The sequence below is a fragment of the Euphorbia lathyris genome, chromosome 9, assembly GCF_963576675.1.
Source record: "Euphorbia lathyris chromosome 9, ddEupLath1.1, whole genome shotgun sequence".
Classification (NCBI taxonomy): domain Eukaryota; kingdom Viridiplantae; phylum Streptophyta; class Magnoliopsida; order Malpighiales; family Euphorbiaceae; genus Euphorbia; species Euphorbia lathyris.
In genome coordinates, this window is record NC_088918.1 from 67,338,569 (window position 1) to 67,351,637 (window position 13,069).

General features: G+C 34.8%; 2 protein-coding genes across 10 annotated transcripts; one reads left to right on the forward strand and one right to left on the reverse strand.

The window, feature by feature from the left end:
- The first annotated feature begins 235 nt into the window (after positions 1-235).
- On the forward strand, positions 236-9,276 carry LOC136206271 (pentatricopeptide repeat-containing protein At1g63130, mitochondrial-like). Of its 8 annotated transcripts, none has more exons than XM_065997260.1 (6): positions 236-2,046; positions 3,267-3,471; positions 3,585-4,380; positions 4,491-4,884; positions 8,640-8,826; positions 8,900-9,276. In XM_065997260.1, exon 1 carries the CDS (start codon positions 256-258, stop codon positions 2,023-2,025), a length of 1,770 nt encoding a protein of 589 aa, XP_065853332.1. In that variant the 5' UTR covers positions 236-255; the 3' UTR covers positions 2,026-2,046; positions 3,267-3,471; positions 3,585-4,380; positions 4,491-4,884; positions 8,640-8,826; positions 8,900-9,276. The 8 variants fall into 8 exon arrangements, with proteins under 8 accessions (XP_065853332.1, XP_065853333.1, XP_065853337.1 ...); XM_065997261.1 differs by having other exon boundaries at positions 8,672-8,826; XM_065997265.1 differs by lacking the exons at positions 8,640-8,826; positions 8,900-9,276 and having other exon boundaries at positions 4,491-4,674; positions 4,756-5,070.
- Positions 9,277-9,408: 132 nt separating this feature from the next.
- LOC136206272 (sirohydrochlorin ferrochelatase, chloroplastic-like) lies at positions 9,409-13,069 on the reverse strand. 2 transcript variants are annotated; one of them, XM_065997268.1, is made up of 8 exons: positions 12,934-13,069; positions 12,635-12,852; positions 12,495-12,556; positions 10,536-10,646; positions 10,331-10,423; positions 9,811-9,892; positions 9,646-9,722; positions 9,409-9,546 (listed from the first exon to the last, which is right to left on the reverse strand). In XM_065997268.1, the coding sequence occupies exons 1-8, from the start codon at positions 12,975-12,977 to the stop codon at positions 9,526-9,528; spliced, it is 708 nt and encodes a 235-aa protein (XP_065853340.1). In that variant the 5' UTR covers positions 12,978-13,069; the 3' UTR covers positions 9,409-9,525. The 2 variants fall into 2 exon arrangements, with proteins under 2 accessions (XP_065853340.1, XP_065853339.1); XM_065997267.1 differs by having other exon boundaries at positions 9,409-9,722.

Consider the following 13,069-nt stretch of genomic DNA (forward strand, 5'->3'; position numbering starts at 1 on the left):
CCCGTCCAGGCAAAAACCAAAAAAAAAAAAAAAATCGTAAATACCTAAATAACGTTTTTAATAATCGTAATGTTACCTCGTGTTCGAACTCATTATCTTCCGGAATGCTTTGATCCATTTTTGTAAAATCCGGGATTTGTGTTCGGAAGAGAAAAGTAGAGAGAGTTTTTAAAGTTTTGGGACAAAAAAAAAATGAAAAGCGCAGTATATAGCAATACCCATTCACCCATTCAGTTTCCAGCCTTCATCATTTTCATGTCCAGTTTAAGGGATTTTTCCATTCACCCCAAAATCGCCCCTCAATCTCACATCAACACCATGCTCACCACCACTTCCAGACGCTTTCTTCTTTCTTCCTCTTCAGATCCACGTCTCTCCCACTCTCCATTTCATCACATTACAGGTTTCATTTCTCCTATCCATACTCGTAATTCTGGCGCTGGGTTCCATCAAGTTCTCGCTTCCTTCGATACGCTTCTTCGTATGAAGCCACTTCCTTCTATTATGGAGTTCACTAAATTGCTGTCTGCACTGGTGAAGATGAAGCAATTTCAGGCTGTCATTTCTTTGTCGAAGCAGATGGAATTGGTGAGAATTAAACCTGATGTTTATACTTGTAGCATCTTAATTAATTGCTTCTGCCATTTAGAACGTGTGGATTTTGGGTTTTCTGTTCTCTCCAAGATTTTCAAGCTTGGATTACACCCAACCATTATAACCTTCAATACTTTAATGAATGGGTTATGTAGAGATGGTAAAATTTCTCATGCAATAGATTTATTTGACAAAATAGAGGCAATGGGTCATCAACCTGATGTGTTTACTTATAATACTATTGTGAATGGTCTATCGAAAATTGGAAATATGTATGCTGCTATGTCTTTCCTCAAAAGAATGCTCCAGAAAGGTTGTGAGCCTAATGTGGTGACATACAGTGCCATTATTGATGGTCTTTGCAAGTATAACAAAGTGAATGAAGCATTTGACCTATTCACAAAGATTAAGAGAGAAGGAATTTTGCCTAATGTTGTCACTTACAATTCACTAATTCATGGTCTGTGCAACTCAAGCAAGTGGAAAGAAGCTTCATCGTTGTACGAAGAAATGGTGGATAGGAATATAGCACCGGATGTAGTTACTTTCAGTATATTAGTTGATGAATTTTGTAAAGAAGGAATGATAGTAAAGGCTCAATCTGTAGTCGGAAAAATGATTCAAAAGGGTGTTGAGCCGAGTGTGGTTACATACACTACACTAATATATGGATATGGTTTACACGGACAAATTCATCTAGCTAAGAAAGTATTTGACGTGATGATGAGAAAGGGTTGCAATCCTAATGTCCACACTTATAACGTCTTGATTAATTGGTATGGTAAGAAGGAAGATATTTACAAGGCAAAGGAACTTCTTTATAAAATGACTTCTATAGGTTTAAATCCTGACCATTATACTTATAATTCTATTTTATATGGCTTATGTCATGCTAGAAGACCTTGGGAAGCACTCGAGTTTTTTAAGGATTTGTGTGCAAGTGGCTACCATCCGGATGTAGTAACATACTCAACTTTGCTACATGGTTTTTGTGAAAATGGACATCTTGATGTAGCATTCTCCTTATTTCATGAAATGCAAGTGAACAATTTGAAGCCTGATATATTTACATATAATATCCTACTTGAAGGCATGTGCAAAGCTGTAAGATTTAAAGATGCAAAGAAACTGTTATCTAGACTTTATCTTGATGGGTTGCAGCCTACAATTCACACATATAATATAATAATGGATGGGCTTAGCATGGCTGGATTCCTAGATGAAGCATACCAGGTCTTTAGATATATGGAAAACAAGGTCTGCTCGCCAAATAATTGCTCTTATAATGTGATTATTCATGGATTCCTTCGGCGCAAGGATTTGGCAACTGCAGCAAAACTTATTCGCGACATGCGTGGCAAGGGCTTCTCTGCTGATAAAGCTACATTGACATTGGTAGAGAAGAATAATGTCATCCTGAAACTAGTATAAATTGTCGTCATGCATATCAAGGTGAAACGATGAGTTGAAATTTACATTTATCACACCTGCTTAGAAATGATGATGTGCTGCTCTAATTTATTGGTTCCCCAATTCAATTTAAGTTACTACGAGTCTGATGTCCACTATGTTAATGCAAAAAGTCAGCCATAATACTTTATTGGGAGTTTATGCTAGGCGTTGGTCAAAATTATAGGGAATCAAAATACTTTATAAATCAAAGCAGTTGTTAATTGCTGAAAATTTTCTTTCATTTACATGATAGTTGAGCATCCAGTGTTATTTTCCAGCTATGAAATGAGTTTATGATACTTATTTCCCATGCATCTGTTTGCGTAGCCAATCTCTGTGAGTCTCAAGTTTGCAACGCTTGAAAATCTGCAGTAGCAGCTTTTGCAGAATATTTGATAGATTAATCTGCTACTTTATTTTTGAAATGAGTATATATGAAGTTGATGCCTGATCCTTTTACATTTAAATTGAGTCATTCTGTTTAGAGCTGTTAATTTCTGCCATGAAACACTATTTACATGAATAACCCGTATTACAAGACCGATTTGAGACGATTATTATTTTGTTGAATTTCTATCATATATAATTATGTGGTATATATATAATTGTACATCAGATAACATGATTATGACACAATAATCCATTTTGACACTTATAATTTTGTTGCTCGACTTGAAACCTACTTGACTCAAGTGCTCTGTCTAGGATGAGTCATATAACTCTGCTTTGAGAAACCCTTCAATAGGTGGAGAATAGCTTTAAAATTGCGAGGACTTGATTCTGAAGTAGAATGATACATATCAACAGTGTTTTGGCGCGATGCAAATGAATTTAGTTATACATTTAGGATAAGGTACGAAGTATTATCCTATGGGTTAAAATACTATATTTGTTCTCCACCTTGAACTATAGGTTTAAATTATATCTTAGGTGAGAGACGTGAAACCAAATTAGCGGTGAACGAGTTTCTATTTGATCTCCCGTTAATGGAGTTTGAAATTGCTCCTATAAACGTTAGTGCTAATATTGCACGGTTTTATACAACGAGTCTAAATTTGTTCTCTCTCAATAACAATAGGGCTAAACTTACTCCTTATCCGTGTACACTTTGTTTTTCAGCTTTGATGCAAATGGATGGTTTTGAATGTTTGAAGGAAAGCCATGTATTGTAGAACTTTTGGATTTGGCTAAAGTCAATGAACACTCTGTTTTGTGTGTAGGCATGGGAATGAAGCTATTGTTGCTGGCAATGGTATAAAATGGGAAGCAGATGAAACAAAGTCTACAATGAACATGATTTGATAAGTTGCTCAACTTTGTTCAATGGGTTGTGCAATTAGTGATCTCTTATTGCACGGGCAGCGGCTTAGTAAACAATTGAATCTGTAAAATTGTGATGTCGCAATAGAATCCAAGATTACTACGGTAAATCAAAGTAGTTGTTTCATTTGCTTGATAGTTGAGCATCTAGTGTTATTTTCCAGCTGCAAAATGAGTTTATGTTACTTATTTTCATGCATATGATGATATGATTTCAGATCCTGAGTTGGCTCAAGACTAAGCATCTGATTGTGTATCCAATCTCTGTGGGGATGTTGATATAAACACAGTGGCAAGCAACTGTCCTTTCCTTACCAGAGCATCACCACTGTTTCAGTTGAAAATGGTGAGTCTCAAGTTCCTTGCAATGCCAGAATATTCAACACATTTATCTGCTGTTTTTTTATTTTTGAAATGGGTATTTATGAAGCTCTTTTTGTTATTTCAAAACCTGCATGTAAAAATATACAGCATTTGGATCATTGTGATGCAAAAATATATAGTTTTAGCTCTTTTTATGTTGTGTTAAGCAATGTTGGAACATGTACTGTGAATTCCTCTAAGGTTGATCTAGTCTTTCATAATTATTCTATTTTGCTTACTCCCAAAATCTTTTGAGCTTTAGAGTAGGCTTTTTTTCTTTCTTTTTTCCGTGAAAGCTCCGTCTAGGATGAGTTATATGACTAGGCCTATGAGAAATTCGTCAGTAGGTGGAGAATACATTTCAAAAATTGTTTGGTGTTGATTCTGTTTGAAGTAGAATCATACGAGTGGGCAGTGTTTCGTTGTTGTAGATGATGCAAATGCATTTAGTTACATGTTTGTTTTTACAGAACTTCTGGATATGGATAAAGTCAATGAACACTACATCTTGTTCCAATCCCTATCCAGTCAAAGGCAATGATCAAGTCGGTTATCAAGCAGGTTATAGTAGGGCATGCCAATTTGAAAGCCAACTTCTGTACAATGAGTATCAATACAATTAGTAGTTTCTGACTGTTTTTACTTTGATTGGTATTTTCTTTTCCCTCCTAACTATAGGATTTGAACGTGTTTAATTTTTTTTATATATCATTGGGTGCACATAGTAATTCTTGCTCCGTGTATTGGAATACTTTTCTTAGAATTGAGCAAGATCGGCATTGTCGTAACAGAATGCATAATTATATTGGCAATGAAGAACTTGCTTGGAGAATTCGGATGAATGAACGGCTTCATAACATAAACAAGTCACGAGACGACCACCTCTCTTCTTCAATCTCATTACTAAAATGTTCAGATTTCATTGGCATTGGAGTATCTCCACATGTTAGGGAATTTCCGAGTCTGCAAGTTGATTATATTAAATAATATCGTGATTTCGCTTGATGTCTTAGCATCTGCTTGCAGTAGTCTGTTGATGTGATGATATCGCTACAAATAGCATTGCAACTTCCCTTGCCTCAGTAGAGCATCACCACCATTTCCAATTGAAGTCGGTGACCCTGAAGTTTATTGAAGTGCCTGAAAGTCTGTGAGGTTAGCAGCTTTTTCAAAATGTACTGTTGCCTTATTTCATGGTCTTGTTGGAGTTCTTGGATTGTTTTGGGGGGCAATATTGAAAGATGAACTCTGATTTTCCTGGGAACATGAACTGTGTTTTTTGGAACAGGTCTTATGCCCAAACCTTTCGAGAATAGGCTTTTTTTCCTTTTCTTTTACACATACATTCTAATGCTTCGTCTAAGATTAGTTATATGAATGTGCACATGAGAAATTCATCAATAGGTGGAGAATGTCTTTAAATTGTTAGGAGTTGATTGCTGATGCAAATGGATAGGTTAGACACTTTTTTTTAATAAAACTTGATTGAACCTTGTTCTAATTGGATTATGCTTCTTCAAGCCTAGGTAGTTTTCTTGTCATATTGTCTTGACTTAATAGAGGGCGAGCCTTGGCGCAACGGTTGTCGTGTGACCAAGAGGTCACAGGTTCGAGTCTTAGGAGCGGCCTCTTGTCAAATAAATTGGTAGGAGAACGCTTGTGGTGGGACCCCTCCCCGGACCCGCGCTCAGCGGGGACGCGTAGTGCGACCGGGCCGCCCTTTTTTTTTTATTATTGTCTTGACTTAATCTTAAATTTGACCCCTAAAGTAGCTAGCCTGTGAAAACCCATTGCATCTGAAACCCCAATTTTGTACTATGTTAGAATTAGTTAATGGTACATTTTGATGGTGATACCAAGGATTCCAGAAAGGATTCCAGAAATATAATGTATTATTGGGTAAATTAAATCCATGGCCTCTCAACTGTGGCCTTGCTTCTTTTATGGCTCCTGAACTTCAAAATCAGACATAAAAATTTCTGAATTTTGTCCTTGACTAACATAAAAGTTCATGTGTTGACCACCGCAAAATGGAGAAATAAAAAAATTAAAGTTGTTTAGAACCACATTTCACCTTTTTCAAAGCTCTCTTTCTAAACAACCATTTGCTCTCTTCTAACCAAACAAACGCCTAAATTTGAAGCTAAAAGATTTAGTAATTAAAGTTGTTTAGAATATCATTTCCACCAGCTTTTGTCAAAGGTTAATGGTCATTTGAACTTTTATGTTATTAAATATCAGGAATTTTTATATTCGGTTTTGAAGTTTAGAGGCATTATTGAGCGTGATAACTGTTATTTAACCATGTATTAGTTGTCCTATATGTAATGTATCTCTAGTATCAAATACAATGAGCTCTGACTGTTTTAACTTGGACTTGAGTAGTACGAAATTAATGCAGGTTAAATTTAGAAAAAAGTTACCAAATATCCTCTTGATTTTGTAACCTGACATCTTTTCAAAAATAGGAAAATTTGGATTATACGAAGGGAGTAAAAGTAGAGGTGGTAAAAGTACACACGACCCGATTACACGACACAGAGTCGATATATAATTTTAGTATTTGGGTTTAGCTTAGCATATAATGTGTCATTTTTGGATTGACACGAAACTGATACGTAAATTTTTGGATTGGGTTAAGATTGATATGCTAAAACGACATGAAATGATACAACTATTTAAAATTATTGTTATATTCTTTCATATTTTTATGTCATTTTATTAACAAAGATAATAAAATCATAATTATTATTACTTGCAAATATGATTCGATCCTCCTAAATTGTTATAAACACATTACATGATCCCTTAATATGATGGTTAGTGTTAACATACTAATATAAAAATGGTATAAAGTATTTAAAAATACTAACATACCTTATATTTTTAAAAGTTATCATTAATATATATGCATAACAAAATTACAGATATCCCGTAAATATGATACGAAATCGATACTAGCCCGAACAGATTAACATGATTGTGACACGAAATTCTTTGGGTTGGGTTTGGGTTTACACTTTTCAACACGAACTTGAAAATGACACGATACGAACATGAAATTGCCAGGTCTAAGTAAAGGTAACATTATACCCACGACGCGGTAAAAAGTGCATGACGATATTAGTTTCGTAACCCAGTTTACTAAATTGTTCACTAATATTTTATAGGTCTTAGCTCTTATACTCCATTTAAAAAAAAAATGAATTTAATAAATATAAAATTTAAACAAATACTCTTACTAAGAAAAGATGAATTTTTTTACGTGCAATTCCATGTTCTAACTACCCTCCAACCACCAATATACCTACCACATAATCAGATTGGCGGTTGAAAAAAAAAATTCACATTTCATTAATGAGGTTTGAAATTGAATCGTATGATAAATGTTGGATTTAATATTGTACTGTTTTGTACGCAGAGACTAAATCTCCTTTTCACCAATCACCATAAAATTAAATTTATAACTTATCTCTATTGTTGTTAACAGAGAAGTTGTTAAATAAAATTTGGAGGTCCCATGATATGTTAATGTTGTTGAGTGAGAGGCGGTGATTAAAAAAGAGAGACACATTGTGTGTAATTGTTGTTCTTTTAATTCCATTTTTTTCAAATATATCATAATAATTCTTTATAAAACTAATTTTGACAACTGATATCTCAATAGTTATTGTATTGTTGTAACTGTAACTGATTTTTTTTTAAATTATATAATTTTTTTTTTTGGATTTTGAAGCTCCTTAAATGAAAGGCGGACGCTTACGTTGACTCCCTTTAGAACCAGCCATGGCTTTATTTATAACTACAATTGCATTTTACTCATTCATGAGTCGTTATCTTTGGCCTACATGTGCGTCATATTATCAGTAACAGATTAAAGACACATGTACAAACGTTTTTTTTAAGATCGTAAAAAAAGAGAGATTATCTTCCGTCACCAAAACGAATCTCCTTCCATGTCTCTCTCGCAAATTTTTTTTATTAATTTCTTATGTGGGTCCTTTTGAACTACATAATATACTATTTTAAATAAATGAATTTTTTCCTTTAAAGAAAGGGAGAGAGATAGAAGGGACAAGGTTAAAAAAATAATCGTGTGTGTACACGTGTCTTTAATCTCGTGTAGAACACAAGACAATTTTATTTTAATTTTTAATTTTTTTTCACTTGTATACACATGTTTTTTTTTTATCTTTTACTAATAATTAATAGGGTTAAATATGATGCACATGTGGAATAAAGATAACAAGATTCATGATAATGACTGAAAATTGGTTAAACTTTCAAGGAGTGTTTGTTTTACCTTTTCGCATCAGCATTTAACGTTTCACTCTAAACTGCAGGAAACATAATGTTTGGTTAGGTTTATACAACATTGACTTATAGTTTTTTTTTTGGTAGAAACCGTACCGTTTTGGAGCTTTACATGAAAAGCTCATTCCTTGAGCTTTTCATTAACAGTATTTGATGTTGACAAAAATATTCTTATTATTCCCACAAAATACATTTCTTTAGCATTATTTTTCTCTATAATATATTGCCGAAAGAATAAGGATTTCCGTTCAATAACTTATTATTTTTTTATTTTGTGTATTGCAAATTTTTATTTTTATAATTTATTTATTGATTAATTTAAAATATATTCATATCAGACATTTTATATACTAACTGCAACAACAAACAACTGACAGTAACATTAATCGCTATTAACTAACAACTAAACCAAAGAGGCCCTCAACCATTTTCCCTTGTACTTCTGCTTTTAGTGTGATGGAATACTTCTTCTTCTACTTGTTTTATCTTCTTCCATCTTTCATGTGTTTTGTTTTCTTTTGATTAAGATTTCTTCCTCATATGTGTTGGAGGTGAATCTTGCTACTAATATTGATGATCAATGTTTTTTTAATTAGTTTCTTGGCATTCTTGGTGATATAAATTTAAGTAAGATGGCAGCTATTGAAAATGTATCTCATTGCTGAATAAGAGAAGAGATAATCAGAGTGCTTTACGGGATCTGGTGAAACGTTTGTGATGGATGGAACCGCTGGATGCGCAAAAGTCAACCTTCAATTTGGACACGATGACCAAAAACTGCAGGTAAAGAAAAAAGAAATGCTACGTTGTTTTCTGTAATGTTAACTGCCTAAAAGTAAGGTTTGGAGGCTTACAGGTTTCTTTCTGTCGATTCGTGTCCTGTAAACTGCATTCGCTGGGTTGATATTTGCAGTGCTTGAGTTCAGAACTTAAGGAAGGTTATGGTGTATTTGGACAAGACTGGGAAAGGCCCAAGAATGTTTTTGCTGCAGCAAAGCCATTCTACAACCAGCTAGCTGAAACAACAGCCTGAACATTTTCTATGTAATGGTGAGTCTTTGGTGTGCATGTGCTGCAACACAACTATAAGTATAAGTAGAAGAAGAGACGCCTGCTCAAGCGGGACAGTGCTAGCATGAAACTTAAGATGGAGAGTTTCTCCAACATCTGGAATTTCAGCTGACAAATATGTTTGGGTTCGGACATGTGGAATAACAAGTAAATGATGCATATCACATGTCACTCTTTTCATCTTAAAAATCTAAATGCTAGCTACAAACAGTTAACTTAAATATCATATAGAACAGAGGGGTTAGTTCATAACTTTACGCTTCATACAAAATGCACAGTTGGTTTGGTTATGAATTATGATATTAACACGTTTATATTTTCATAAAATATTCAGTCTACATCATTGTGACTGTAAATTAATCAAAAAAGTATTGCCAAGAATCAATTTACAGTTTGTTTGTATAAACAAGTTCACATCATTTGTTGGACAACCTGGAAACATTACAATTGTTGAGCAACAACAAACAGAGCCAAGGTCAAAACACATGAATTTCAGAAATTATAGATTTGCAAAGAAATTTTAGGTCTTACTGCATATTGATGCGGGCAACTCGTGTATATTGATTTTTTCCAGATGTCTCTGAGTTTCTCATTCAGAACAGAAATTGCTGCATTGTATTGTTACTAGTAAGCAAGCCCAATAAGGTTTGAATATGACAGTGCGTATAACCATGGATTATTAAAGCTTGCATTTACTTGTTCCAACACAAGCTGCACATTCATCTGCATCTCCTGCTACATGGCTTAAGCAGTGTTTGATCCTATCATTTACAACATCCTGCAGCACACACCGTGGAAATATATTGTAAAAGAGGAATCCGTTTAAGAAAACTACAGTATATGTACATAAGCAGGGTATTATCTTCTTACAGCTGATAAGAAGACACGGAAAAAGGAAGCTTAGTCCTCATAAAGACTATCATTAATAAGAAGAAATATCTAAAGAAAATAAACTAAATAAGTATTAACAAATCAGAAAAAAATCCTCTCAGAAAGAAAACTACAAGAATGATGTATCATATTGCAGCAGATTACCATTAGCTACAGACTTTCTGCAATGTTTCTTTATTCATGAAAAATAGACTAAACCTATTGAAATGATTTAAATCGCACAACACAAGTAAAAAGAAAAGTTCAATACAATTGGAAATATGGAAAGACTTTACTCTCCTGAGTTTAAGGCTTCTAAGCAAAGAAAAGTTAAAGAATTACATACCACAAGTAGCTCATGCAAGCCAAGAGGTGAAGTGATGACATATGGCACTCCAGGGTGCCCTTTCGCAGCTTCAGCACTTAAGGCAGGAATATCCTTTCAAATAGCATGTGATTGAAACTTGCTTAGGCACCACCACATATAACGTTCTATAACTGAGTAATCATATAGGTTGTCTAGTTACCAGGAAAAATTAATGATTAGTTACCTGGTGCCAATGCCGTCCGGGAAAAAGAAAAAATGGGCTTATAATCACTCGGTTTGCCCCTTTTTCAACACATAAACCAAATGCATCTTTTATTGAGGGCTCTGCCAGCTCCTGAGTACATTAAAAAGTTGGGAAGAGATACAAAAAAAAAATGTTCTTTAGTTTTACAATAGCAAGTAGGCTGAAGAAAAAATATACACTTTTTTTTCTTCTTCTCACTATCCAAATATTCCAAGGAAATGCATTAGGATTAAGTAATTAGAAAGATTCTATTTCATTTACCCGCTTTCCTCTGAGCTGCATGTAATATGCTAGAAGATTGTTGATATGAAGTGGGGTGCACCTTCGTTATTTTTGTGATCTTTCAATTTGTGTTGAGGGTTAGGACTGGGTTTTTTTTGGGTGTAAATGCACCCCGTGCATTTATTTCTTTTAGGTATAGGTAGTTGGTTACTCTTGTGTAATTACTGTATTTCTCTGTGCATCTGCTGTGAATCTGTGATATTGAAGTGAGGAAATAGGAAACGGACAAGCAGTTTATTTCCAAGAAAATTCAAATTTATGGAAGGGTTTCCAAGAATGCTTAAGAAAATTCAGATTTCCTTCTAGTTCTAACCTTGATTTCAGGGCAAATTTGGTATCATTACACGTTGTTATGGGTGAGACATGAAGTTTGCAGGAACAATTTGAGGCTTTCATGGCCTTAAGGAAGATAGAGTTCTTGATCGAGTAGCACTGAGAAAGTGAGTGAATTGTTTTATTATAACGAAATTGAAAAACTAAGTTGCAGGCTGTAGCCATTTATGTCTAGAATCAGGTAGATAGCGAAGGCCATAACTAGATAAGATATCAACCTAGGACCATAACTATTATCTATCATAAAAATAAAAATCCAAGGAAAAAAAGTTAAATAAATCTACTGAGCTTTGTGTTCATCTATCTTATTATGGATTAAATGGGAAATAGCCTAACTAGGGCTGTAATCGAGCCGAGCTGAGCCGAGCTTTGGCCTGTTCAAGCTCGGCTCGCTATAAAATTAACGAGCCCGAACCCGAGCCGAACTTGCTATAAAATTAACGAGCCGAGCCCGAGCCGAGCTTTGGCTTGCTCAACGAGCTTTAGCCGAGCTTCGAGCTTGAGCCGAGCTTCGAGCTTGAGCCGAGCCCCAAATCCTCTTTTGGACTTGATTCATTAAGAAAATTATCTAACCATGAATTGTTCGTGAGTAAATTGTTAATTATATTTGTGAAGTTTGCTCGCAAATAACTCTTTAATTGTGTACATAAACAAGCTCACAAGCAAAGTTCGTGAATAAATAAACAAGATGCTTACGAATAGTTCGTCTATTACTCATTTATTATGTTTGTGAACGAACTCATCTAATAGCAAATGAAATAATATTAAGTTTAGATATTTGTGAACTAACACAAAACTATATAGTTTTCTATAAAACTAAAATTTGTTCATAAAGATTATAATCTGCTCGCGAGCTTTCGAGCCGAGCTTTGGCCTGCTCAAGCTTGCTCGTTTACGAACCGAGCCAGTAAATAGTGTTCATGAGCGGCTCGTTTACAAATCGAGCGCAGTCGAGCCGAGCTTTTATCGAGCCGATCACCGAGCCGCTCATGAGCGGCTCTGCTCATTTACAACCCTAAGTCTAACACAAAAAAGGCACACAAGTGAACCCAAAAAGTGTGTTCATGAGAAATATCGCCTGAAGTGACTGACATTAAGTTGATTCATGAGGCAAACGACGGATTGAACTGCTAAACTAACATGACAATTCTGCAATAGAGTACTAAACAACTTAATTTCATTTCCAATAAAGAAGCAGAAAGTATATATGAATTCAAGTAAGAGGGGCATGGTAATTATAATAATCAATAAATCTCAAATGACCTAGAAGATTACAAGCGCAATGACAGTGTCTGGACAGAAGCAAAAGGAAAGAGTCATTACCATATGAGCAGGTTCCACAATTGGATACCCGGTTTTATCCCTAAACATGGCAACGAACTCATCTGGAAAATCCACCATATTCAGAAAACCATGAGCGCACATGGATTAGAAAATGAAATTTCAGAACTGTAACAGCTTACCTAACATGAGATTTGACTCTTTACGACGTGAACCATGGTCGACAATGATCACAGCATCTTTCCCTCCAACCCCCTGTGAGTTCATTGTACTTCCCCCATTTTCGTTGCTCAAGCTCAATCTCGTGGATAAGTACTTTATATTAGACGAACCTCCTCGTAAATATGAGATTCTAGGTGGTATCCATCTAGAATTTGTTCCAGTTTCGCCCACTGAACAACTGTAACCGACAATTCGATGAAGAAAGAAGAATATCAAGGGAATTTGTTTTGAAGGAAACAATCAGGAATATTTGGCTTACCTTCTAACTGTATTTTGAGAAGGAAATTTGAGAGAATTCAACATTTTTGGGTGATTAGCGCCGTTTCAACCGTGGAAAGGAACGCCTTGTGATTCTAATGAAATGGCATCTTTTGACAGAGCATCTATGATTTTTT